This window comes from Megalops cyprinoides, chromosome 13 (assembly GCF_013368585.1).
Source record: "Megalops cyprinoides isolate fMegCyp1 chromosome 13, fMegCyp1.pri, whole genome shotgun sequence".
Taxonomy (NCBI): domain Eukaryota; kingdom Metazoa; phylum Chordata; class Actinopteri; order Elopiformes; family Megalopidae; genus Megalops; species Megalops cyprinoides.
In genome coordinates, this window is record NC_050595.1 from 28552534 (window position 1) to 28578408 (window position 25875).

General features: G+C 43.5%; 1 protein-coding gene and 1 long non-coding RNA gene across 2 annotated transcripts; one reads left to right on the forward strand and one right to left on the reverse strand.

Annotated features, from left to right (window-relative positions):
• Nucleotides 1-2796: 2796 nt before the first annotated feature.
• Nucleotides 2797-14216, reverse strand: LOC118788211 (semaphorin-7A-like). Its single transcript, XM_036544163.1, has 14 exons — nucleotides 14105-14216; nucleotides 11215-11357; nucleotides 10887-10940; nucleotides 10681-10779; nucleotides 10457-10550; nucleotides 9765-9866; nucleotides 9174-9316; nucleotides 7878-8056; nucleotides 7362-7470; nucleotides 6893-7088; nucleotides 5898-6013; nucleotides 5560-5705; nucleotides 4929-4981; nucleotides 2797-4006 (listed from the first exon to the last, which is right to left on the reverse strand). Exons 1-14 carry the CDS (start codon nucleotides 14196-14198, stop codon nucleotides 3672-3674), a joined length of 1863 nt encoding a protein of 620 aa, XP_036400056.1. The 5' UTR covers nucleotides 14199-14216; the 3' UTR covers nucleotides 2797-3671.
• Nucleotides 13863-15438, forward strand: LOC118788212. The gene is made up of 3 exons (XR_005005399.1): nucleotides 13863-13933; nucleotides 14403-14482; nucleotides 15377-15438. It is a non-coding gene; the product is annotated as an uncharacterized LOC118788212 (long non-coding RNA).
• The last annotated feature ends 10437 nt before the right edge of the window (nucleotides 15439-25875 follow it).

Sequence of the window (25875 nt, forward strand, 5' to 3'; positions counted from 1 at the left end):
CTGTGATTAGTCAGAACGCATCAGCCACAGTGGGTGGGGGATGTTAGACATCCACAGTAGTTTTGGTTTATAGACCTTTTAAGGACCTATAGAAACTTGTCATGTGACTTGATCGGGTCTCTACATGGTCCTCCCATTTTTCTGGTGTGAAGCAACACGAGGGGGAGACAGGCAGTCAAAAGGGGGTCACCCTTTTTTTGGTTACGTTTATTTAATAAAAGGTCAAAGGACAGATTCCTAATACATTGACAGCAAGACTTTGTCAGGGGTTAAAAATGAGAAAATAAATCCTACAAGAGGTTTTTTAAATGATTTTGAATGCCACCCTCTTTCCCTTGTTTTCTAGAGGCTCTTTGGCCAGGCATGGAGCACCAGTGGATACATTTCTAAATTACCAAAACCTATGCATCCTCATATCTCAGGGCAGAGGAGAATCACTTGGAGATGTTTTACAAACAAATTCTTACATCGAGCTGCAGCATGCAAACATACCAGCAAGTCCTAACACAGGAGAGAATACCATTCTGATGCAAACCCGTGCTAGCGTGTTGGGTGCTGGTTTTCAGCAGATCAGTTTTTTTTTTTTTTTTTTTTTTTTGTAGTTTGTTGCCTTTCGCCATCTGCATTTGGAAAGGCACCATTGCTCAGGAAACGGAGATGCTTTGCAGAACCTGGTCTCTGGCTGGTTTGGATTTATTGTTTTTAAAAATTTCAGTTGAACCTGATCTGTGTATTACAGGTGCATATGCAAGTGGTTATTGAATACCTCATTTATCTTTTGTTGTTTTTTTTTTTTTTGCTCAAAATTGTACAATGCTCCATTTATAAAATCAATCTGTGGGGTTTGTGCATATTTTTGTATTGTTATTAACAACAACAATAAAAATATTGATATTACTGAAAATCTTGTCTTTCTTGAATACAGCTTTTATGCCCTAAAGCGTATGTATGGTACATTATTATCATTTAGGAGATGCTCTGATTCAGAGCGACCTACAAAGTGCATCTAATAAAGTGGCATGAAAAACAGGATACTGCTAACCATGTATGAACAAGCCTCAATGCCAAACAGTGCTGAGATCTCAAGTGTGTGTTGACACGATATACATGATAGAGGGACTCTACCATTTCAAATGAAAGACGCATACCCTGAAGTAAACCTCCCCATAAATGATTACGTTTAACCCTGAAATACACCTCCACATACACGGTATGATCACACATAAGGCAGATGAAAGATCAGGCTTGGGTAGTGGGCTAAGGAGTAGCCTGAGGAGGTGGGTCTTCAGTCTCCAGTGGAAAATGTTCAGCTTCCCCGCTGTTCTGACCACCACACATGGGCCACAACAGACGTGACCGGGATGCGAGGTCATGAGAGGCTGGGGGACGGGTGTGTCCTGAAGATAAGGGCAGTGGCCTGGCTGGTGTGTAGGGCCTGACGGTCGATTGAAGGTAAGGGAGCCGTTCCCGGCACTGCTTGATAGGCTACCAGTAGTAGAGGGAACCCAAGACAGGTGAAACATGGGAGCATTTGGAGATGTCGTGGAACACTTGAGGAGCAGCATGAATGAGCTGCAGGATTTTGATCTCACCTGCAGCGAAGGCAGGGAGGGAGTTTCATTAGTCTCTGCGGTAAAGAACCCAGGCTTAGATGAGGAGATGGGTTAAGTAGGTGGTGAGGAGGGAGTGGATTTTGCGGATGTTGTATAGGAAGAATATGCTACTGACTGTCTCTATGTGGGCCTCAAATATTAACTACACTTTCACACAGCCAATGATTATTTTTCGCAAAACAAATGAATTGTGGATTGGACATCAAGGCTAGCATGGAGTAGCTGCTACCCCAAAGACATTATCTGAGCAGCCCACAGGCACCTGACGAATCACTGCGCCTGAAAGCGGCAAATCGGGGAAGCCCTGGCCAACCCACCCACCCCTACCACAGAAGATATGAAGTCAATTTGTTCCGCCGCTGTGGGATCCCGGCACTGCCAGCAAATGACGTGGCCAGTTTCAAGGCCTCGGTACTGAGGTTGATCTGCATACTACTAGGTTTGGCTTAGCGATAGGTGGTTTCTGGAGAGGGCAACTGAGAAACTGGGTTATAATATAAAACAAAAAAAAACAGCAAACTGACAAGGGTTCACTATGTGTCAGATGGGAACAGCAATTCCACGGTGGCCCTACATCTGTTGGCCTTCTCATTAATGACACTTCTGAAATAACGTTAACTGTGCAACCTCCTTTTCCTCCTTTGTGTCACAGCCCTTGTGTAACATTGTGTAAGTCTAATTTTTTTTAAGCTGAGACTGGACATACTGTTAAAACCTGACTCTCAAAACTCATTCAATTAGGATGAAGAATCTTTTTTTTCTTTTTTGCTGCTATGTTTTATGTTAAATATCAACAGTGCCCAGGCACAGACACATGGGATCTTAAACAAATGTCATTTTTTTTCATCATTCATATCAACAGAAATAAAGAGCAAAACACACTAATATGGTAAGACAAAATATATTTAATTTAACCAAGCTACGGACAATGAATATATTCAATTGTATATAGTATATATACCTATATATATCAAGTATATAAAATATTTACTCATCTAATTCTACAGTTACACAGTAGTTTCATAAATATATCTATTATTTATATATATTCACTTCAATACATTGTACTTTATATGCATAGATACAGCTGTGTTTTAAGAGTATGAAGTCAAGTAGGAAATCTGCTTAAATATCATGAATGTGGAATATTATGGGCATAGATCTGAAATGAAATTGGTTTTGCATTTCACTACTAGATTATACACTGTTTAAAGACAACTCATTTGTACTAAGCCTCAGACATGCAAACAAGCATACTCCTTTTGCAACCAAATACACGATATAAATACATGCACACAAATGTATACGCCTGCATACCTCATCCACTTTTACCATACAACACAAACATCCAAACTATCATCTTTCATCCCCATTTAACATAATCTAACTCTTAACTCTTAACTTAGTACAACACCACTGCCATACCTGTTCAGTAGCATGAAAAGTGCATTCAGTTACATTCTCTGTCGTTATTCCCTGAGAAGTGACTAATTGGAAAAGTTCTGGTTCACTTTCACAATGGATGAAGTCGTGGGAGGTGGATATGTTTGTCAGGGTCTGTCGGTTGCTGGGTGGGATTAAATTCAAATTTAGATTTCTCTCTTCATAAATGATAAAGCTCTCACATAACCACGGGTCAGACGAGTCTAAGACATACAAAGCACAACACATGAATGTCCGTCACAGCAGTACGTGGACAAAAATCAACACTGTTAAAATTACCACTGTTCTGGGGGTTGCATCCTTGGCCATGCCTGCTTGCATAATGCCTAATTGTAATTTCATTCCAGCATTTCAAAATTAATTACCTAAATTTCAATTAATTCAAGCTCTAGAATTTCAATTAATCCATACCCTGGAGGAAAGACTAGCGCATTCTGTCTATAGTAAAGATGCATGCCTGCCATGCAAGGTGTGAGCAACACTACGTTCGGTGTGTCTTCGGTAGGAACGTGCTCGACGGGGCGCTGGTCATTGCCTGGGTTCAGCCACTCAATTCCCTCAGGTGGAGGGCTGGTGCCTGCAGGTGTGTCGGAGGCGTGCGGGACGGGACGGGGCCTAGCCAAGCAGCGCCAGCAGCAGCAGGAGGCAGGCCGAGGCCAGGGGGGACGCCACCAGGGCCCCAGCCCCGCTCTCCGTCTCCAGGTAATATGCCGCCACTGTCCTGGAGTAGCCCCCCTCTGAGGCTACACACTCATAGCTTCCATCGTCCTTTGGGCCCATGCTGTTGATCAGCAGCAGACAGCTGCCCTCAGCATGCATGCACTCCCTCGCAACACCATTGTGTTCCCACACGTACTGGGCGTGGCTGGAGAACATGAGGCACTGCAGGAAAAACTTGGACCGAGGTAAGACTTTCTGGACCTTATTTCGTGAGGCACTTGCCATTCCATCTGGAAAAAACAGGGTTAATTAGATGGTTAAATAAGTAGGTTACTAAGGGTTAATTGAGAAACACGGTTGCGGTTTCCAACCGCAAAGCTTCCGTGAAGTACTCGGTCAACCCCATACAGGTGAACCAAAGGCAACATTTGATGTTTTACAGGTTGAAATTAATTTAATGTGATAAATGGTTTGTCTCGGCCTGCAGCTGAGGAAGGAAGCATCAGACAGAAGAACATTACTATGCTCCACATAAAATATTTTCATTTTGAAACCACAGCATGTGTAGTGAACGTTTAACCAAGGTGTAAAGCAATGTGGTTTCCTGTCCTCCTTATCTTATCTTACTACTGCTATAAACATTGCTCACTGCTGCACTTTAGACATTTCCAGCTTTGCACTTTTTCATTAGTTGTATTTCTAATGATGGAGCTGTTCAGTTAGGATTTGAACAAAAACATATTTTAGTTGTTGTCACTGCCCTTGGCTCTGTTTATTGAGCTGAATAAACTAGCTCTTTTACACTGACCATACAGTGCACACGGTAAGATTCAGTAAATCAGATCAGTGTGCAAAGGGCAGACCAAAACTACAGCTGAGCTCTAGTGTGAACTTATCCATTTTAGTGATCATGATTTTTTTTTCTTTTTAAGAGTAAGCAACAGCATTGCATATTGCAAATGGGGCAGAGAGAACGGGAGCTGAAGCAATAGATTCTGGGCGTTCAGATCAGGAATAGAGTTGGCTGGGAAACCGTGAAAGGAGTTCAAATTAGTTCATGTTCTCATTAAAGCAAAAATCTTTTCAAGGAGGCTATCATTACGTAAATATTAAATTGGAGATTTTGAGTGAAGTCGTCCTTTGATACAGCTTCTGGCAAATAACAAGGCCATTTCACTGGAACTGAAAGCAAACCTGTGAGAGAAACATTACCTGTATTTGTGCACATTGTATGACTTCCATGATCCACATCCTGAATTCCTCTGCTGTATAAAGACAGACACAAATAAATCAATTCAAGAGTTTCCAGCCTGTAGCCAGGAGTGGTAATACGCAATTTCTATTCCTGTTTCATTGATGGCTTGCTAAAGTGTGTACCCTGTAGCTTCACCATGCTGATGAATATCATGGGTGGTCGTGGGGGGGGAGCTGTCTGAAACCAACTGCAGGAACTGAGAAGGCTGCACTTCTTCCAAAGCACAGTGGGAGCAAAAGGTGCAACCACTGAGTAAGTGGGTCCCAGCACTGCGCAGTTTCAACACGGTCATGGCTAACTTTAGTTATTTCCATCTGAATCATTTCCATCGCCTACAGTCTGACCCACCTAAAAAGGACTGGAGCAGCCGGCGCCTTTAGCATTCAGCGAGCATGAAAACTCCCCCCTAAAAACCCACAGCGCCATGGGAGGCCATTTCAGTCTTTTCATACAGGAAGCCATAGCACACACCACAGCTAGCAAGAGTTAAGAGTCAGTATCTTTATGCAAACATGCAACACGTACACAGTTCAGTGGGCTGGGGAGGTGTGACGGGGGAAGCAGAACTAGTGCAGTGAAAAGTCATACCTAGAGGCTGAAGTGCATTGGGTCCCATCCCAGCTGCAGTAGGGGTCTCTGGCCTGGATGCAGGCCACACACTGGTCACCATAGCTCTGGCAGCTCTCCAGGTCCACCTCCACCACCTCGCTGCTGGAGGCCACATACAGCTTCCTCTGCAGGGTCACAGGAATGACGACATTATCATCGGTGATGACAGTAACAACATTGATCACCCTCAACTTCATTCTAGACATTAGATTACAACCTGTGCGCTGATGGTGCTAGGTGCTATTCCCCCTATTCTACTGCTGCTAAGACGTGCACAGATTTGGCAGAGCTGCCTCCTGGGGAACTCTGGGACAGACCTGGGAGGACTGCAGCAGCATGTTCAGGATGCGAGTCTTGTTTGGGAAGGGCTGCAGCTCGGCGATGATGAAGGCCTCTCCGTCGCGGTCCAGGACCTTGTGCACTCCACCACTCTCTGTGTGGAGAAACCAGGGACACACACACACACACACACACACACACACACACACACAGTCAGGCACGGGACGATGACACGGTCAGATGTAACATACAAGTCATGTGTTACATAATGGTTATGCAGGAAAGCACTGGACTCGCTCTCTGAATGTCTGAGTGAAACATCCAATATCCCCACAGAGCCAGCAGCAAACAGTGGTGGGAAAAAAGATGGTGAGAATGATACATTTGGATTTATGTGATGATGATATAATCCCACAGTCACTTCTGTAGTTACTGAGAATTCGCTACATGTTATGGGTGAATTTCTTAAAACAATGAGCCAGTCCTTTATAGGCATAACATTTATTTTTAAAAGGCCAGTCAGTACTTCATCACTAACAAGATCTTTACTGAAACCAGCTGCAGTCACATGAATATCTTCCCCTTTTCTCTCAAGTTCCCCATTTCATTGGTATTTCCTGGCATTTCTTTCTGATAAAAGATTCACACTACTTAGTAAAGTACCCCTCTGATCCCCTTCTGACAGCAGTAGCTTATTAAGCAGAGGTAGCTGATTATAGCAACACCTCATCCTCGATATGAAACTCAAAGCTCTCACACACACACAACAAGGCATGCGCCTCTATAAGTGTGAGGGAGTACAAACAGCTATCCATCTGCTTTTTGGTTCATTTTACCATCTCAAACTCATACCAGCAAGACTCCAAACAGGTCGAGTGAGAGTCAACAGTGCTGTGGCACCTCTTATTAAAAATGAACGGCACACTCTCGGCTGGGCTGGAAGAGGCCGTGAGGGAAGCTCGACCGGCTGAAAGCACCCCCGAATGTCATGCAGGATACACGGCGGGCGGCGGGCGCCAGTTATGATACCCACCCAGGGACAAGAAGAGAACGCGGTGCTGCCTGCCGTCACTGCCTGTGACCCCGTCCACCCGGATATGCCTGTAGTAGCGGTGGCTGACCATGAGGGGGCCCCCGCCTCTGACGGGCTGCACCGGGCTCTCCATCTCCGGGTGGTCTTTGATCAGCCTCAGCACTTCTGGGGGCAGCTTTGTGCTGTCGCTGACGCACTAAAAATGGCACAACCAGCAAACAGAATTAGGCCAGACTGTCGACACTGTCCAGAATAGTTAATCTTTACTAGAAGAGAACAGGAAGGAAGTGTTAACTCAAAGGTCTTGAAGGGGGCGAGAGCGGGCCAGACAATCTCTGCCAGTATGGTGGGGATTACTTGTGCCGCTTTAATGGCTTCATTAACAGCAATGAGGAATGCTATGTAAGAACGTGTTAAAGTGAAAAGTGCTGCCATTGAGCAAAACAAAGAGCCGAAGCTGTTTTCTCACCACTCCAGGCCTTCGGCTGGGCAGAGGGCTACTGTACCCTTTGAACTTGGAGGTCGTGAAGACGCGGTCAATGTCGCCCATGGTGTACACACACACCGCACTCATGCCCCTGCAAGCACAGACAACACTCAGCACCTGTCTGTGACGTTGTAGGTAATGGTAACTGGTTTTTCTGTCACATTTCATAGTGTGGCTATGGCGAGGGACAAGGGGGGCGCTTACACAGAAAGCTATTTGTGTCCTGTGAAAAGTGTGTTTATCGCAGGAAACACCCCTCCCACTCAGAAGATGTTAACAGTCACATATTTCCTTAGAAATACCACAGAAACCTCACCAACCTGACTGCTGCATTCTATTTGCTATTTATTCTTGGAATTTTTAGCTACCGGATTCATAAGAACTATATTTTCCAGAGTGCTTTAATATGTAAATTATATGTTATAACTCTGTGGTGGCTGACAACTGCTGTCCTACCAACGAAACACTACAAGAGCGAGAAGGGCAGTGGTGTCTTACCAGCTGTTGTTGAAGAGTGCGTACACCATGCTGTCATTCCATCTCTTAGCCTGCAGAACAGCCACGTCCACCAGCTGGTTAAAGTACATCTTCTTCTCACGGATTCCACAGGACAGACGGGCGCTCAAGCGGGAGGTCCAGCTCTTCTGCAAAATCGATTTGGTCCCCCCGATGTCCGCCTGGCAGAGGGAGCCATTGAAACGCACAGTCAGGACATCTTAGGCTCATGACCGCCCCTAATCTGATGCCACACCCCTCCTTGCCAGCTGATGTTTACCAGACAGGTGTCCCGGGGGCACTGTTTGCTGTTCTGTGGACCCTCTCACGTAGTGATGTTCACAACCACTGGGTTCATGTAACGCTGTACAACCCTTAATCTCAGCACCAGCTGGTTACTCTGATAGAGTTAAGAGTTGTAATCTGGGACTGAGATGACCTCAGAGGTGACATCACCAGCGTGCCTGTTCCCCATAGGCTATCTGACTCCTTTAGGTCAGGCAGTCCAGTATGTTATCTGTCCTCAAGGAGGAATGTCAAGATGATACATTGATTCTGAAGGCCCACATCAAGGTTTAAAACGCTAAAAATTCATTTTATTGGTTGACTGGAAGGGCATCAGAGCCTTGGGAGACTACATCTCGTGATGTTATGGGGTGCTTTTTGTTTTCATCAAGTCGACACACTGTTTCTATGTAACTTCAATCTGAGCAGATTCCCTCTGGGTTCTTCGTCTTATTTTACCACAGAATGATTTTGCCTTATTTAGACCCTGTTAATTTCCCATTTTAATGCTTTTTAATATTTTTTTTTTATTCCCTTAACTTTATGCTTTCATCTCTGCTTTTATTTCACCACTTGAAGCCCCTGCTATGTAGACGCAAGAAGACTTGAATGGAATGGAATGTTGAATGGAATTCTCTAATTGAAGTTTGGCAAGATCATGTCGTTGTCCAGAAGGTCATTTGTTTATGCCTGAAATTATCTTACAGCATGTTGTCCTTCCCACTGTGGGATAAGAGTCAGGCCTCCTCTGGAAGATGATCATGTGGACACTGCTCCCTATTCTGGTGCTGGAAAGAGGGACTCCACACCTGTCTGGTACATCCATTCGTGCTATTATTCGTGTCTCAAATGTGTGCTTTCTATGTTGGATTTTCCCACCACATACATTTTACTGTTAGTGTTATCTCGGCCGCCCGATTGGGGTAAAGCACACTCTGTTTATTTGGTGGTTGTAATCTGTTGTGCCACGTGGCTGGGCGGTGTCCGGGCTCTTGCTGAGGCCACTGTGCTTACCGTGCAGACCTGGGTGACCCACGATGTCCAGATGCCTGCTTCTGGGTGTTTATCCGAATTCCTCTCCACCAGGAAGGTGTAGACCCTGTCCTGCACTGGGTCCTCTCTGGGTCCGCTCAGCACCATGCTCACATACCTCTGCTCTGAGGAACAGGACACAGGCAAGACCGGTTATCCAACAGCAGACACCACATCAGCAAGGCGATTACAGAGCACACCGCCATCAAGCAAGACAGATTCAGATAGGGTACAGATACAAGACGATGCAAACATCCTTTGTGATTCTACCTCCTAATCATTTCATATTTGGAGGTTTTCAGCCAGGAAAGGACTGATATTACTTTGTGCGCAGCAGTGTGGCATAGTGGTAGGGAGCAGGGCTCATAACTGAAAGGTTGCTCGTTTGATTTATCCTGGGGTATTGCTGTCGTACTCTTGGACAAGGTACTTCACCCACAATTTCCTCATTATTAAATACCCAGCTGCATAAATGGATAAAAATTGTAACCTACATGTGTGTAAGTCACTCTGTATTAGAGTGTCTGCTACAATAATCTAATGTATGCCCAATAGCAACTCCATGTCTTTTACCTTTCTTGCTGGTATCTGGCCAGATGCTCCTGGCCCCGAGTCTGCGGATGGCCAGTGAATTACCGTTGGCGTTACCATTTACAGCAGCGTATAGCTCATTCCCTGAGAGAAAAGATGCACAGACTGGTTACAACATCCACAGACTGAACTCCCCGATGTTCCTTTACCATGACGCAGAGTATAATTCAACCACAATTTCATAAATATATATTCACACTGAAGAGCCTGCGTTTTTAAATTATGCAATAAAACACGACAATCTGAAATTCTTTTGTGGATTCATGCCTAATTCTGTGATGCCTGAATTCTGCTACAAATCCCACAATGCATTTCTCATCAAAACACAGAGAAGCGGCTAAAACTGCCTTTCTAATCCTGCTGGCGACTTGAGACAGAGAGCTGTAATGTTTAAGGGATCACTTTGTATTTCAACTGCAACAAAACAACAGCATCCCCATCAAAACTACAAACGGATTAAGTGGTCAGAGGCAGTCACATAAATATGCTCTGAGGGCTCATACAGAGATTGTGAATAATAGTGAGTTGCTGCAAGGAGTCAGAGCACCAGTATCAACCAGCTTCTCACACCCTGGGGCAAGGAAATACTGCATGCTGACACTTAGGTGAGGAGTTCTCTCCTGTGAGCATGTACATGGCACAACTTGCTGTGTGCTCTTTGGCAACTGACTCACCAACATAAATGGATGGCGCTTGCTCAGTCGCAGAGAATGGGGCAATTCCTTCAGCCCCAATACTTTCGCCGAAACTGCCAAATGGATCTCTGGCCTGTTGTTAAAAACAAAGTGTTAAAGGTAGATTCGACTTTTGAGAAGTCTCTCAGAGCAGCAAACTCTGAGAAATCCAAAAAAATCTAAGAATTCTAGAGTGAGGAGATTAGGATTTTGACAGGACGTACCACAAAATGACACTGTGGGTGATATCCATTGGTTCCACACACAAACAGATGGCTGTCATTGGCTCTGAGCAGCGTGGTGATGTCATAGCCGCATGTACTCTGAGAACGAGGAAACAACAAATTGATCAACCACTGATTAGGTAAAGGTGTCCCACCTTCAGACTCAGACTTTACCTCCTCTACCCACTACTTTCTTACATTCTTACCGATGCTGTTGGATTCACGCTACTCTTTTTATCCCCTCTTTTGGGGAAATCCACCTGCAAACATAAAATAATACAAGAGAAAGAACCTTCAGAGTGACATCAACATACTGCAAAAATCCTTAATGTTTGGACTTGATGGTTTAAAGCAAAGACCAGGGTGGATTCTTTCACCTGTACATTTAGTATAAGCCATGTTACGTCTGTCACCTCCATTTTGACAAGGGCTAGGAACCCCAGGTTCTGGAGTATCTGAGATACTTCTGGGTTTTGATCCACCTGAACACTAAATCACACACTAATATCTATTTCGCTCACACAAACAGCCTACCTCCTTAGAAAAAATGGGTCCGTCGAACACAACATAGAACAGCTTGCCATGGCCGCCAATGTAAAGGCTGTTGCCTTGGGGACCTTGGACAAGCTCCGTTCGGACGGTATTCCCAGGCAAGCCCCATTTCCTGAAGTTGACCTCTGACAGAAGAGCAGCAATCATTACACAGAACATCGTTACCGCTCTGAACAACACAACACAACACAACAAGACCAATCTAAGCTCAAACTAAGCATCTACATTAAGCCTGTTGGGAGCAGTCTGAATGACCAATGTTTAAAAGAATGATTTGTGGATTTATATGTCTGAGTACATTTTAAGCATTTGGCCTGATTTAAAATGTCAAAGCTTCTTTTGGATTTGGTTATGAGCCTCTAAAACCCTATGACCAAAATATACAGAACTTTGTTACATATACAGAATTTTGTATAACAGTAGAACACTGTATGTATAGTTAGTACAATATTCTATTCTTCAGACTTCTCACTTACCGTGTAGACTATTTACAGACAGCAGAATGATTTTGCATTTGTTTCACTGGATAAAAGCACATAGCTTTGTTAACAATGCAAGACAATGTCTTATCTGTTTGGATGTTCAAACTGTATTTTTAAATGAGTCACATAGTAGTGCAATTGTTCTGCAGACAAACAATACTGATTTTGTCGGAAAAAATCCTGGGTCCTGTCACTGCCAAGTCAAACACAGTATCAATTTACATCAATGGTAGTGTGATTCTAGAGGGGTTAGGTTGGGAGTTTGCGAAATTTGTAAAGATGATCACACACAATTACAATACACTAATAAGGAAATGACTGGTATTATACAAGAGACACACGTCTGACACATATTAATACAATGATACATACACATTATGCAACAATTACAAACACAAGCTAACACACCCGTCCGGCAGGTTGACGTCATTAGGGTGAAGCTTAGCAGCAACATTCTGGTACCTTGCTAAAGGATGTGGATCTTAAATTATTTTGTAAGATCACCGCAATGTTACGTGGGAACTAGTTAAGGCAAGATCATTTCCTGGCTCTCCGCAGCCTTTGCTTAGCTCCTTCCTGCTACAGTAATGTTGTAACATTTCAGCCCAGTCAGGGACCCCGCTGTTTCTGGCATTGGTACACCCTTCATGGATCAAACAGCAGCGCTGCATTTCAGCGGAAGGCGCTTTCTGATAAGCGTGAGAAAACTGCTCTGCAAGAAACTGATAAAAACACACCACAGGTCTTTGCGGGTGCCTGAATTCAAATTCAAATTCAAGGCCAGAGACGTTTGGGAAGAGCAAAGTACATTCCCGCCAAACAACCAACTGGCCAATCACAGCTCTGTGTTTGCATTCAAAAAAAGCCATAAAATACCGTAGTCTGTTTGTGGGTAATAGAAGCTCAGGTAATGCTGAGGTATGGTGGTGTCAACAGCACTTTCAGAAAAGATACAAATGGTATGACATGCTGTGCATGACTTAAGTTTTCAATGCCAGGCTGAGGGCAGCTGTGTGGCATGGTGGTAAGGAGCAGAGCTGGTAACCAAAAGGTTGCCAGTTTGATTCCCTGCTGGGGCACTGCTACTGTACCCTTGGGAAAGGTATGTAACCTCAAATTGCCTCAGTAAATATCCAGATGTATGAATGGATAACAAGTAAGAATGTAAGTTGCTCTAGATAAGAGTGCCTCTTAAATGACAATAATGTAATGCAATGGCATAAAGCCAGCCTCAGACAGGACACATACAAACTGTATAGAATCACTTGTGATATTACAATTAAGACATTACAGTATAAGTATTACTGTATCCTCATAAAACATGAACTAAGCACATCTGAAACTGACTCCACTCCACTAAAAGAGAAGATACACACTCTATATTTCATCTCTATATTTACTTAATCCACAGACTGCTCAGTGCTTCCTGGTGCAAGGATGAAGTTGGCTTCTTATTAGCACAGTCTCATTCTCAAAATAAATTAACCCTTTAAATACAATGGAAATGTCTGAATGACAACAAAATAGTAATATATGCCAACTTCTCTGTCCCTTTATGTGCATAAAATCAGGCAAAACACAATTTTCACTAGAAAATAACATTTGCCTCTTCCAGTGAGAGTTGATAGATGAATGGCCTGAGATTGATTAGCCTTTTTATAAAGGTAAAATCATTTTTGGCCAGGCAAAACACAGCTTTATCTAGAACATAATGTTGGTCTCCTCAGGTTGCAGTTGATAGATCAGTGGCCTGAACGTAGCTTACCCCTTGGCTGATAAACAACTGGCTTGCAATAAATTAACCACTTAAACACACTGAAATTGCCATCTTAACCACATTTGTCAAACTGGCATCTGCGCAGACCTGATTCCGTAAACGTCAATTAATATCGGAACTCCAAGGCATAAAACCAGCATATTGGAAATACGATCTTTTGCTATCTGCTGTGAGAATGAAAACACTTGTAAGAGAATTAGGGATATTGATTGGATGGAAGATACGTACAATTAACGTTAGTTGAAGAAATAAGAGATAGCATACGCAGAAATCGAAGCTCATACTGGTGTTGTTTTGAAATACTGTAGTTAGACATGCCTAAATAACTTATGTTAATGTTACTGACGCATTTTTTTTCCAGGCACCCTAAAAGACAAAAATAACGGATGCGACAAAGTAGGCTATTCGTCTTGCTTTTGATGACCAGTTTGAACTGAGAATGGTAAGGCTTCATGTTATCTATAGAAAATAAGACATTACAATGAATGTTTGAATTAATTCTTGGCAGTTTTAGCTATTTCAGTAACTCATCGATTTTCGTGTTACTGTTTCTAACTAACAAAAATGGCTAGCTGTAAAAATGACAACAGTGCTCTGAAAAGTAAAATTTTACCTCTCTCAGTCAGCCTCACCCTCGGTGTAAGGTTGGAATCGGCGGCTTTAAAAGGAAACACTGTCAAAAAAATCCACATGTAGAAGCGCACCATGTTAGTATTATTTGCTTCTAGTATACCACAGGCGAGGAGTGTGATCGTCACTACTTGGCCAGGGTATTTAACTGTGACGTCTATGTTCCGCAGTTACACTGGCTGGCCAATCTAGTAACCCATACGTTTTTTTTTCAGGATTACCAGGTGCAGGTACAATTCCTTAATGTCGGATATATCGTTCCTCATTTTTTTTCTTTGTAGCAACTGACTGACAACTGCCTGGCATATAGTTTGCAAGATAACTGCCTTATCGAGGAACACATGGACACATGCTCTGCACGGTATATATGAAGTTTTATGATGCTTTAAAATATTTACTCACTTTCTTCTCTGTAAAAAGTGATCTATATTATTTTGGATAATGTGCATTTTAAGTTCAGTGCTAATAATATGTTTACCGTATTTAGAAGCTTACGGTTTTTCCCTGTACACGAGACTGCCCAACGCTAAATAGACAAGTGGAAGTATGAAAGGGAAAGTTTGTAGTTTAAAGAACTGCACAAGAGAGGGACACAGTACGATACGATAGTATTTCAGGGTGTAAGATTATGTCTACTTTGTGTACTTGAACTGTGGTCTAATAGATAGGATATTTCATTGGCAAATAAGAAGAGTTACAGATTAATGTACATATGTGTATGTTAACTGTAGTTTTTAATTGCTATATAGGTATTGCATTAGTCTAAGGACGAACAATGTAAATATCTGTAGCATTTTTTTTCTTGTAAAACGTTAAGTATGTTAAAGTAGCATCATGACCGCGTGACATTACTTGTGGCACATACTCCCTGTGAATGTAAATGCATGCTCTGTATTTCGGCTAATATTCAGCCAGGTCATATTCAGCTTCTTCCTCTTCCATGTAGAGAATGCAAGATGGAAAAATCAGGGTGCAGTTTAGAACAAAAGGGACAAGTGCATAAGTTTATTGGATGGTAAGAATACAGCAGAGGGGTTCACAGTTATTTGACAGGAGCCCAGGACATAGCTGAGCTGAAAGATTAATCAAGTACAGATTAATCAAGTACTTCAGCACTTTGACACAGTACAAATAAAGTATCCAGCTGTTACAGTACACTATTCACCTTGCTGCTAAAAATATTTTCAGATGTTGCATGTTGGCAGATTTTCATAAATTACTGTACCAGTAAGCTCTTCCTCCCATGTTTTTTTAGTTTCTGCTCAAAGTTCCCCTGAGACACACAACAACCAATGAACCTGATGAGGAGACCATGCGCAAGAGCAACAAAAAGTACATGTTGGAAATCCTGGTTGTTTCTGTAATTAGGGAAACTGGTGGTGGTTTTCTTGCTTGTAACTACTTTGCATTTCTTGCTGGGTGAATGTGGCTCCCAAAAGCATAACAACCTATGTCTGGCCAACTAGATCTGGCTGAAAGAGCATGGATGCTGATCTTGATTTTTTACAATTCAGTGATCACGGCTACATTTGATATGCTCTGTAAATATTTTGTGCCATATTGCTTCTGTAAGGTGTGATGGCAAAATATGTAAATGTAAATTTCACAGAGGTAACTTGATCCCTGCACTCCCGTCACTAATGAAAATACTAGCCACCTTGCCAAGTCACAGTCAACTGTAACCTGGAGCACCTCTGGTTCTATCAAATCAGATGATGGAAGGCAGTGGCTCAGATCATCCATCAGATGTGGTTTATAGCTCCTTAGAAGCTCATTTTCTGCCTGCTTTTTGTGGAAAATGTGTAGTAGTGCATCAAAGAAACCTGAGTAACTGAATGAGTAACTAAAAATGACAACAAATGAGCTACAGCTACATTTGCAAATGTTTGCTAATATCCACATGATCTGTTGGAAGGAATTTCAAAATGAAAATAGTACAATTTAAGGAAGCATTGCAGACAGTGACAGTGTTCCAGACAGTATATTTTCTGACAAATCAAACCTGCGTGCAGTGATATGGAATTTCCTCTTTAAAATGATCTTACTCTGGAGTTGAGGTATATGGCATGTCCACGTTCTGGGCACCAGGGTGACATCTGAACAGGTATATGACATATGGTGACAGTAAGATACATGAAGCAAGGCTTGTTGTAGACGTACTGAATTCACCAGGACAAGAAATTCCAAGACGGCAGAAAAGAATTTTAACAGTATTCACTAGTGAAAAGTTCAGCATGATATTAGAGGGAAGCAGGTCTGCTGGTAACTTTGGCTCGACTTGGAGTCCAGTTGTCCAGGGAGGCAAGTACATCAGTGTGGCTGTAGGATGGCACTGAGAGACCCCCCCTATGGGCATTCTGGAGCAGAGAGGGCCAGTCCTGGCTGAAGGAGGAGGACAGCAGGACCCTGGAGCCAACCCGGGAAAGGGTCACAGCCAGGTGGCAGACCCTTGAACACTGCCAGGGATGGCAACCTGCAGGTGGAAGGTGAGGAGAAGTAGACAGAGAGAGTGGAGGGGATGGGGTTCACAGACAGCTGGTACAATGGGAAGGAGAATTTAGGAATCAGTTTATATATAATTTGCTATTTTGGATTGGTTTATGGAAAGTGGGCGTGGATGTTGTAATTTTTTTGTCCTCTCAAACTTAAGTTGTTAAACTTCCATCTTTAAACACAGTGCAGGATATGTATAGTTATCATATACTATAGTATGCGCTGGCAAAATCAGTAGAAGTTCATTTAAATGCCTGATCATAATAATGTCAACCACATGGCACACTGAGTCCCAGGGATAGGGGGAGGTTGGTCCACCGGGTCTTCCTCATCTCACTGCTCTCAGTCACCCTGCGATTCATCAGGCACCTGCATGTTGCTCAGATGGTGTCAGCGGAGTAGCACCTTTCCTCCAATGAGTGCCCACTTGGCTGTGTGCGTCAGAGTCATTACATTCGTCGCGCTCAGTTATCCTACGCAGGTGCAGAGGTTGTCGAGGTGAGACAAGCTTAGCATACAGTGGGCAATTCCAAAACAGGTTTGCATGAAGGGGGAGACTCAGCAAAAATTCCATTTAAAGCAGGTAGACTTTATATGGCCAATGAGTCATGTGAGTAGTGAACTGTGACATTCTGGTGTGATCTTCAGCCTTTGACAATACAATTTTGTGTACATATTATGCCACTGGAAATGTACAGGGGTCATTCCCTTATGAATGCACCTCTGTCTGCTGCTATGTTTCCCGTGATATAGAGGGTATTAATTTCATACGTACTGAACAAAGGATGGAAAACCCTGTAAATCTACAGCACTATACTGCAATGCAACTTAAACTTTGGCCCTACACTTGAATGGGCACATTGTTTGTCTTAAAACTTTCAAGTTCATGCATTTTTTAACATGTTATTTCCAGTTTCAGTCTAAGCATACAGTATCACAGTACAAAACATTGGCAGCACAGACCACCTGAGCGATCAGTTTTTCGCCTGACCGCTTAGCTGAACTCTTTACACAGAGCTGTGTGGTGTTCAGCTTAGCATGGGACACCACAAGATAACAGAGCACATGACTGCAGAATTTTGCCTCCAGTGTTTGGCCAGTGCAGGGCTGCTACTCACTGAGGCTTTACATCTTATCTTTTCCACAGGAACTTGCTAGGGCTGGCCATCTGAACCAAAGTGTAAATGTGGGCTGCAGTTCACTCTGAAGACATCCTGAGGTCTCTGTGTGCTGCTCAGTGCATTTCCACACAGTCAACGTGGTGCATTTGCCCTAGAAAAGATGACTGCTGTGAGTCTGCATGTCTGCAAGAGGACATTAGCCTGTGGTCAGTCTGCGTGGTGGGAAGTTGCTTTGTCGACTGTGGAAGACTCAGAGTAAGGGTCATGTAAGAGTAAGCAGAATGTGCAGAAATGCTTATGAATGCATTTCCATTTATAGGCGTGGTGCCATATTAAGCAGAAGTCACTCAAGATCATGAACATGACTTTTTAGAAGGCCAGGGGTTATGTATGACCCTGTTATTTTTTGCGGTTGCTATTTGTTTGTGTTTTGTTTTTTCCTCTTTTTTTATTTTTGACATAACTTGCAAGACATTCACTAAGGCCCCTAAAGGAAATTGCAGGTAATTCATATTCACAAATTGCAATGTATTGACTGAAAATGCAATACATGTCATAAGGCTTTCTGGTCAACTGCTGCCATCTATGGAGAAACCGCTGTGATTTCCGGGGGCCCTACATGGGCCTCTCTGTTCCTCTGGGATCACAGCCTCTGTTTTCGTAAACAGGCATGTTATCTTGTGCTCTTAGGTCTGATTGTTTAGATGTATGAAACCCATCTCAGTATAACACATACAATCTCTGAAAGTGCCAGTTTTAAACATGATTTCACAGCAGGAGGCTGTCAACTTAGCAGCCATATTGGAACATGTTTCAACTTCCAGCAACAAACCATTTCACTTGTTGTCACGAAGTACATAGGCTTTCACAAGCTCTGTCGGTCATATCACAAACAAGATAAGACAACATGGTCACCTCTGAACAATCAAGCTAAAGTTCTTCAAATGTGTTCACCTAAGCAGTTTTAAATCATATTGTATGGCACAACCAAGAGGGGAGTTAGAGCTCTGGTGTTGGATTGGAGATATATCAGTGTCCAGTGGCTTCACCCCAGATGCTTTGAGGGCAGGCTGCCTGGAGAGATACTGGCGTGGAAGCCCCGCCCCTTTGTTAGGAGAATTACCTGGCAGCAATCAGCTGATAGTGCTTAAGAGGCTACTATGAGCATCTTTCAGCTGTGTGGGAAGCATACTATGGCTGAGGAACACTGAGCACTTGGAAGCGACTTCAGATTGTAAACGCACCCTTCTGGTGGATTACTGTAACTGTAAGAGAATCTTATTGGATTTTGACCTTGGACTGACTGTCTGAATTGCTTTTACGTAAAAATGTCCTTTTTCCTCTGGTTGTAAATGTGGGAATAAACAGGCCTGAAGGCCCAATGATATTTCAGTGTCTTGGCTGGTCATTTTATGCAGTATTCACTTACCTGTGGTTGTGCAACAGTCTGCTTAGTATCCATTTACAGCTGCTTTCATTGTAGACACCTCACATTCATGAATCCATACTTAAAAATGGCATTCAAGCAGCTATTATTATCGTAGTTTCATTTATATGCTAATGAAACAGGATCTGGGGAGATACACATAATACAGCACTGAACTTGAGCTTTCAATTCTGCTAAAGCTGTCATGCATCAATTTCGTCTGAAAGAGAACCAAACTGCTTACTTTTAAACGAGGACGAGGAGGCGGGACTTGACGCCGGCCTGGATGGAAGTCGACAGCGTCGCTTCACAGCAGGATACCTGCGTCAGCAGAGTAGCGAGAGCGGAGAGAGGGAGGACAACAAGACGCGGGCAGCCCGGACCCCACAAACGCACAGTGTGCCGAGTGTAACACCCTCACCCATAAGAACAAACTGGCCCCGCAATTTAAATATAGAACACCAAGTCAGGGCACGAGACAAAAAAAAAAAATTGGTTCAGAGACAAGGCATCCGCCAACACATTTTCACAACCCTTATTGTAGCGGATCTTGAGATTGTAGTTCTGTACAATCGGCGACCAGCACATAAGGCGTTGGTTTTGGTTCTGCACGCTAGCTAAGAACACAATCGGGTTATGGTCAGTGTACACTACAACCGGGAGGGAACTAGAGCCTACATAAACCTCAAAATGCTGCAAAGCTATTAAGAGGGCCACACATTCCTTCTCAATGGTGCCTTAGTTACAGTATATTTATCGAATTTCCTGGAGAAATAGCTGATGGGATGATCGATGCCATTGTCATCCTCCTGTAACAACACTGCTCCAGCCCTGGCGGCACTGGCATCCACCTCCAGCTTGAGAGGTCTCCTGTAATCAGGAGCAGTGAGAACAGGTGCGTGGCACAAAAGCATCTTCACGCGTTCAAAAGACTCCTGGCACTCAGGCGTCCAGACAAACGCACACGAAGGGCTCAAAAGACTGGTGAGAGGGGCAACAGTGGAAAAATTCTGGCAGAAACACCAATAATAACCCGCCATGCCCAGGAAATGCCGGAGTTGTTGTCTCATATCAGACACAGGGAAACAGCAGATGGGCTCCACTTTGGCATCCACGGGACGCACCTGACCTTGGCCAACTATCTTACCCAGTTAAGTTACCGTGGCCTTGCCGAACTCACACTTAGCCAGGTTAAGAGTCAGGGAAGCACAACTCAAATGGCTAAAAACTAAATGAAGAGTTTCCAAGTGTGACGGCTAGTCGGTGGAATATACTACAAGGTCATCTAGATGGGCTTCGCAGTTAGGTACCCCCTCCAAAACAATAGACCGCAACAAATGACCCTCTGAAATGTAGCGGGAGCATTTCGCATCCCAAACGCCATAACCAAGTATTGGAGGAAACGGTCAGGCGTAACAAAGGCAGAGATCTCAGCAGCATTTTTAACAGGTCAAGTTTGTTTACAAACCTCACTGACCCAACTCTGTCGATATAATCCTCCATATGTGGCAAGGGGAAGGAATCAGGTACAGTCACTGCATTCACCTTACGGTAGTCCATGCAAAAATGGGATGTGCCATCCCTCTTGGGTACTAGAATGCACGGTGAACTCCACTCGGCTGGGCTAAGCCATGGTCAAGCAGGTAAGACACCTCCTGGAGCATCAAAGCTCTTTTAACTGGTTTCTCACTATAAGCATGTTGCTTAATAGGCCTGGCCCCATTTACATCGATGTCATGCTTAAGGACACTTGTTTGAGTTAGCACATCATTAAACATTATCACCCAACAATTGCTCTTTGAGGAGCTTAAGAGGACCTCTCACTGTATGCCCGAATACTAGTTCCGCGGGGCTGAACCCTAGAGATTCCTGTACTGTTTCACAAACAGCAAATAAAACAAAAGGAATGCCGATGTCCCATTCTTTTTCTTGTTCTATGCAGTAAGGACGCAGCAAGACAATAAAAATGGTGAAAATTTCATTTTAAAAAGTAGAACTGCATAATACTCTTACAATGATAAAATGGGTTTTGAAGCTAGAACAGAGCACCCCCAGGTGGTAAATAGGAAGGGGGGGTCAGGGTGCAGAAAGGAGGATTCCCCAATGTGTTTTGCCAAGCTCAGGATTCAGTGCAAAGTCTGGGATTGCCAGACTTATCAAAAGTGTATTGCTATCTCTAACCTCTCTAACCTCTCTAATCTGGGAGCCAGAATCTTACCTCAAGTGTCAGTATCAAATTCAGCTGATCAGGCAGCCCCTGTCCCTGAAACTCTCATATCCATCTGTATCTGCTGGAGTATAACTAAAAGATGCATCCAGTATTTCCATACCAAATCACTGACTTTTGTGGGCCTGACCTTAGTGGGTCTGTTTGCTCTAACTGCAAAGAAAAAAGTTGAAGTGATAGCTAAAATACCGCGGACAAATTTAACTCAGTATTACACTTGTCTTTATATTTAGTTTGCTGGCAGTACTGCTTTTAATGCTACCCTTCTACCCTCTTCCTTCTACCCTTATCTGGCAGTGCATTTTTTAGGTATCACTATCTCCCTTTACAAGGTGGATACATTGAATTGACCCCACAGTTTTTTTTTTTGTATGAGAATGCACTTTACCTACATCAGCTTCTCTTTTGCTCTCTTTCTTTCTTGTTAGGACACAGGACTACATCCCGAAGTCGCAGTAGAGCAGGAGGAGGGAGCTCCTGCAGATCAGGTCAACCCCCAGAGGGCTGAGAGGACCAGGCTCTATTGGCCAGGGTGGGGCATCCAGGACACCAGCGGGTGGAGAGAGCGGGAGAAGAACCCCTGTGAGGGAGGGTCGTGGCCGAAGCCTGGCAGCTCACCTGTGCCAACAACATGAAGATCCACAGGGGCAGTCACAGCCCACTGCCCAGCAAGCACTGTGGCCAGTGTCTCAGCCACTACTCTGCTCTGCATCATCTGGCATGCCACAACAAGACTAGCTCCACCATCTGTGAGGAGGGGAGAAAAGTTCTTCCTGCACAAGCTCCCAGAGACAATTCATGAGACTACTCATGTCCCCCATTCTTGCGCAAGCTGTGCATTGAGACCTGCTGCAGCATGATTCGTGGAAACCTCAGCGGAAACACCATTTCTCCCCCACACGATGAGAGCCGGGCCGCCTTGCAGGTCCACCTCCGCTTTCAGGCAAGGAAGTGGGCGCTGCAGTGCGCTTGCAACACCTCCTCCATCCACAGTGACGCCCACCTCAAACTTGCAGCTCTGCAGGTCATAGCTGAGTTGCAGGAGGGGCAAGCGATACAGGCGCTGTAACAGACCCCCCCCTGCGGTCTCTGCGCGCTTGCGCACCCTGTGGAGACCGTAGGACTGAGGTAAAAACATGTTACAGAATTGTACCTTTCGCAAGACGCACTGGATGACAAAAGGTGACACCCAGTAACTAGTGTTGACAGAAACAGGAAATACAGATACAAGCAGTAAAAACAGCCATTTAATGGAATGAACAGTGATGAACAGTGTGAATATTCCCAACATTACTGGAAGCAGCAGCTAAAAGAGTAGGAAACAGTTGTGTTTAACAGCAAGTCAGATTGCATTCTTTGGCCGGTGTGCAGCCAGCCTTGCCTATGGCAGCTGCAGGAATCACTACTTTAAAACTGGACTATAATAAGATCACATCTTGACTCACTTGCTGGTCCAGGTGTTAATCTGCCCATAATCTCTCAGATTTTGAGGACATGTTCACACACCACAACCGTATATCAATATGTAGAGCCTGTCATGTTTTCTGAAACTGCATGGTTCTCTCTTTTGATGAGATTTATTTTTTGAATGTTCCACAATCAGAATGTAAAGAGAATAATCTCTGTTGCTGGTTTTAGGTTCAGTTACTCAGGGTTTACATGGTCCTACAAGGCTTTTTAAACATTGTGTCTTTTTAAACCTTTTTAAACAAAAACATGCATCTGTGTTGTTATTTTCTCCATCAGTTTAATCGTATCCCTGGAAAGATAGAGCTTCCACAAATGATGCCGAGTATGTGCAGGAATGGGATTAGTTACAGGAAGTTCTGCTCAGCAGTGCGCTGTCATTGGTTGCCAGGTAGCCTATTGGCTCCCGAAGGTTAGTAGACTCTCCTTATCTCCCTCCCACCCTTCTACCTTTCCTCCTGTTGATGTTCCACATAGAGGTCTTTGTATTCCAGTGCCCCCACCCCCTAAACCTCTGCGCTGTTTTCGCAGCAAAGTAAGGTATCACATTTGTGTCTTCATCTTCTCCTCCTCATTGATTCTGCAAGATACAGCTCTGAGAACGCAAGTAAGAGTGCATGAAATGGTCTTTGTTTACAGTTTTCCCTTTCGCTGAAATATTGTTGGCCTATCAGAGGTTGTGGTGGTAATCAGTTTCGACGAATTCAAAGATATTCAAGATGGAGGACCCGCAAGGTGGCAGCGTTAAATAATGAAAAGACTAATTATTTGGTATTGCCTGACTTATAGATCAACATTTTCTCCACATTTGAAAATAAGATCTCAATGTGTGAAGACCTGAAGATTCTTTTGTTACAGTGTTCCTCAATTGTTTACACACATTGCCTGAAATGTCTCATGTTCTCAAAACTCTTCGCACAATGCTCAAAACAGTGTGTTAACACAGCAAAATCTCTTGTGATCTTGTGCAAAATGAAACTCTGGCTTCAAAAACATTACCACCCATGTAAGCACTTGCGTCAAATGACACACATATATCATCATATGAATAGCTCTCATTTAAGACCAATTTCACACTGCAGTTATTAATAGAAAACACGTCCATCAGGCAAACTCTACATTTTTGAAGAACAATGTGACCGAATGGGGCAGAGAAGGGAACAGGAAGAAGTGGTTAAAGAGGAAGAGTTCAGCCAAGAAGAAGTAGAACTAGAGTAAACTAGAGTAAAACTCTCCCAATGACATTTGTGCGACGCTGGTTGGTCATTTCATCACCCATGGGTTGCGCAGGGGGGTGGAGCATGAGTGTGTGCAGCCTCATTTCACTGTAGCCTTCATAATTTGGACATTTTGCAATAAGAATAGGTAAGGGAACATTAGTCAGGTCCCTGCTATGCTACAAAAAAGTGAATTACTACAAAGAAGCATCCATATATTTTACTTGTGTGCAAAACTGTTGGAAAATGACACAATTAAACTGAGTGACATTCAAAAATTATCCATAAATTCATATAATCAGGCCATAAACACATAAATCCTGGTGGTAGTGTTTTTATAGTGTAAAATTGGTGCTCAGCAAGAGATTTTCATACGATATGTGTGTATTATTTGATGCAAATATTTGATTTTTAAGGGTGTTCATATAGTGTTGAAGCTAGTGTTTCATTTTGCACAGGATTTGTGAGGTTTTGCTGAATTTTGAGACCACAAGATATTGTTTCAATGAAAAAAGTGTAGTAACGCTAATGCGCTGACAGATAAATGAACAGTTACTGTAAGCAATTTGAGTTTGCATAGGTGGAGTGTGAATGAGGGCAATTAGTAATCAGAGTGTAGCGCATGCAGTCATATTTTTGCTCTTTGAACACAGGAGATTATATCAGGAACACTGCGCTGTTAGACCTTCATGTGTTTTGCAAAAGAGTGAACAGGTATTGCAACATGAGTGAACATAATTAAAATGTGTTTGGAGTTTTGTAAAAGTGGTTTAAGATTTTGATACATGAATTTCAGCATCATAGTAAGTATGGTTCCAGTGAGCAAACATTTGAGTCTATGTTGTCTCACTGGCCAATAGATGGCAGTATTGTTACATTTAGGCTAAAAGTTTACCTGCAGATTTTCTATTAGGATATGTCTGCTTTTGTTTATACAAGGGCATTAAAGATAATTATTCCAGTCCATTACCCTCGTATTCAGCTGCCAGCTGTTAAAGTGTGGATATTATTGGATTACGTGTGTGTGGATTGTCAAGAGTGAGCTGGCTTACTGTGGTTATTCATGTTTTTTTCTTGAAAATTAGTAGTAAAGGTATTAAGAATCTTTTGCTCAGGGAGTGTTGAGATCTGGAAATAAACCAGCAGTCCTCCCAGCAACATGAAGCTGATTGTAAACCTCTTTTTAATCTTGGTGTGCCCACTTTACTCTTTTAGACCCGATAGTCAACACTGAGTCTCATTTAGCGATTGCTTATGGAGCCAAGGACTCTAGTGACACTCACTCCTCTAAGCAAAAGTGCAGCAGTTGTCTGAGGTAAAATTCAGGTGCTGGTTGTCCCTGACAGAGAGAGTGCAGATCCTGAGCGCTCTGGCGGCAGTCTGTCTGCAGTGGACAGAGTGATGCTCCTGGTTGCAGGCTGCTGTATCTGCAGCAGAGTGAATGCCCCGCACCAGATTGCTGACTGTGAACCTGCTAATGGAAGTGACAGCTTGCAGGTCGCAGGGGGTGGGGGAGAGGAGATTGCATCGATGGGGGGGCGGGGGGGGGGGTGCAGTAGAGTATTGGGATGTGGAACGAGACTGTTGTTACTGGTGGTACATGATGAGAGCTGCAGGATGTAGTGTGTGTATCTGTGCTGCATGTGCAATCCGCATTCCCTCACTAAGCAGCTAGTCGGCAAGCCTCTCTCTCACAGCGGGGAAGAAGGGATTACTGCTCTTCAGAGAAAGACAGATGAAAAGGGGGAGAGAGCAAGAGGGAGGCAGCAGGATATCCCGACTCGGTAAAAGGACTCCGGATCC

Excerpts from the sequence above, each read along its gene's own strand:
- LOC118788211 (XM_036544163.1), bottom strand. The coding sequence starts at position 14,198 with ATGGTGCGCTTCTACATGTGGATTTTTTTGACAGTGTTTCCTTTTAAA. Across the intron at positions 5,706-5,897 it reads TGCTGCTGCAGTCCTCCCAG|AGGAAGCTGTATGTGGCCTC; the intron begins GTCTGTCCCAGA and ends GTGACCCTGCAG. Across the intron at positions 4,982-5,559 it reads CAATGCACTTCAGCCTCTAG|CAGAGGAATTCAGGATGTGG; the intron begins GTATGACTTTTC and ends GTCTTTATACAG.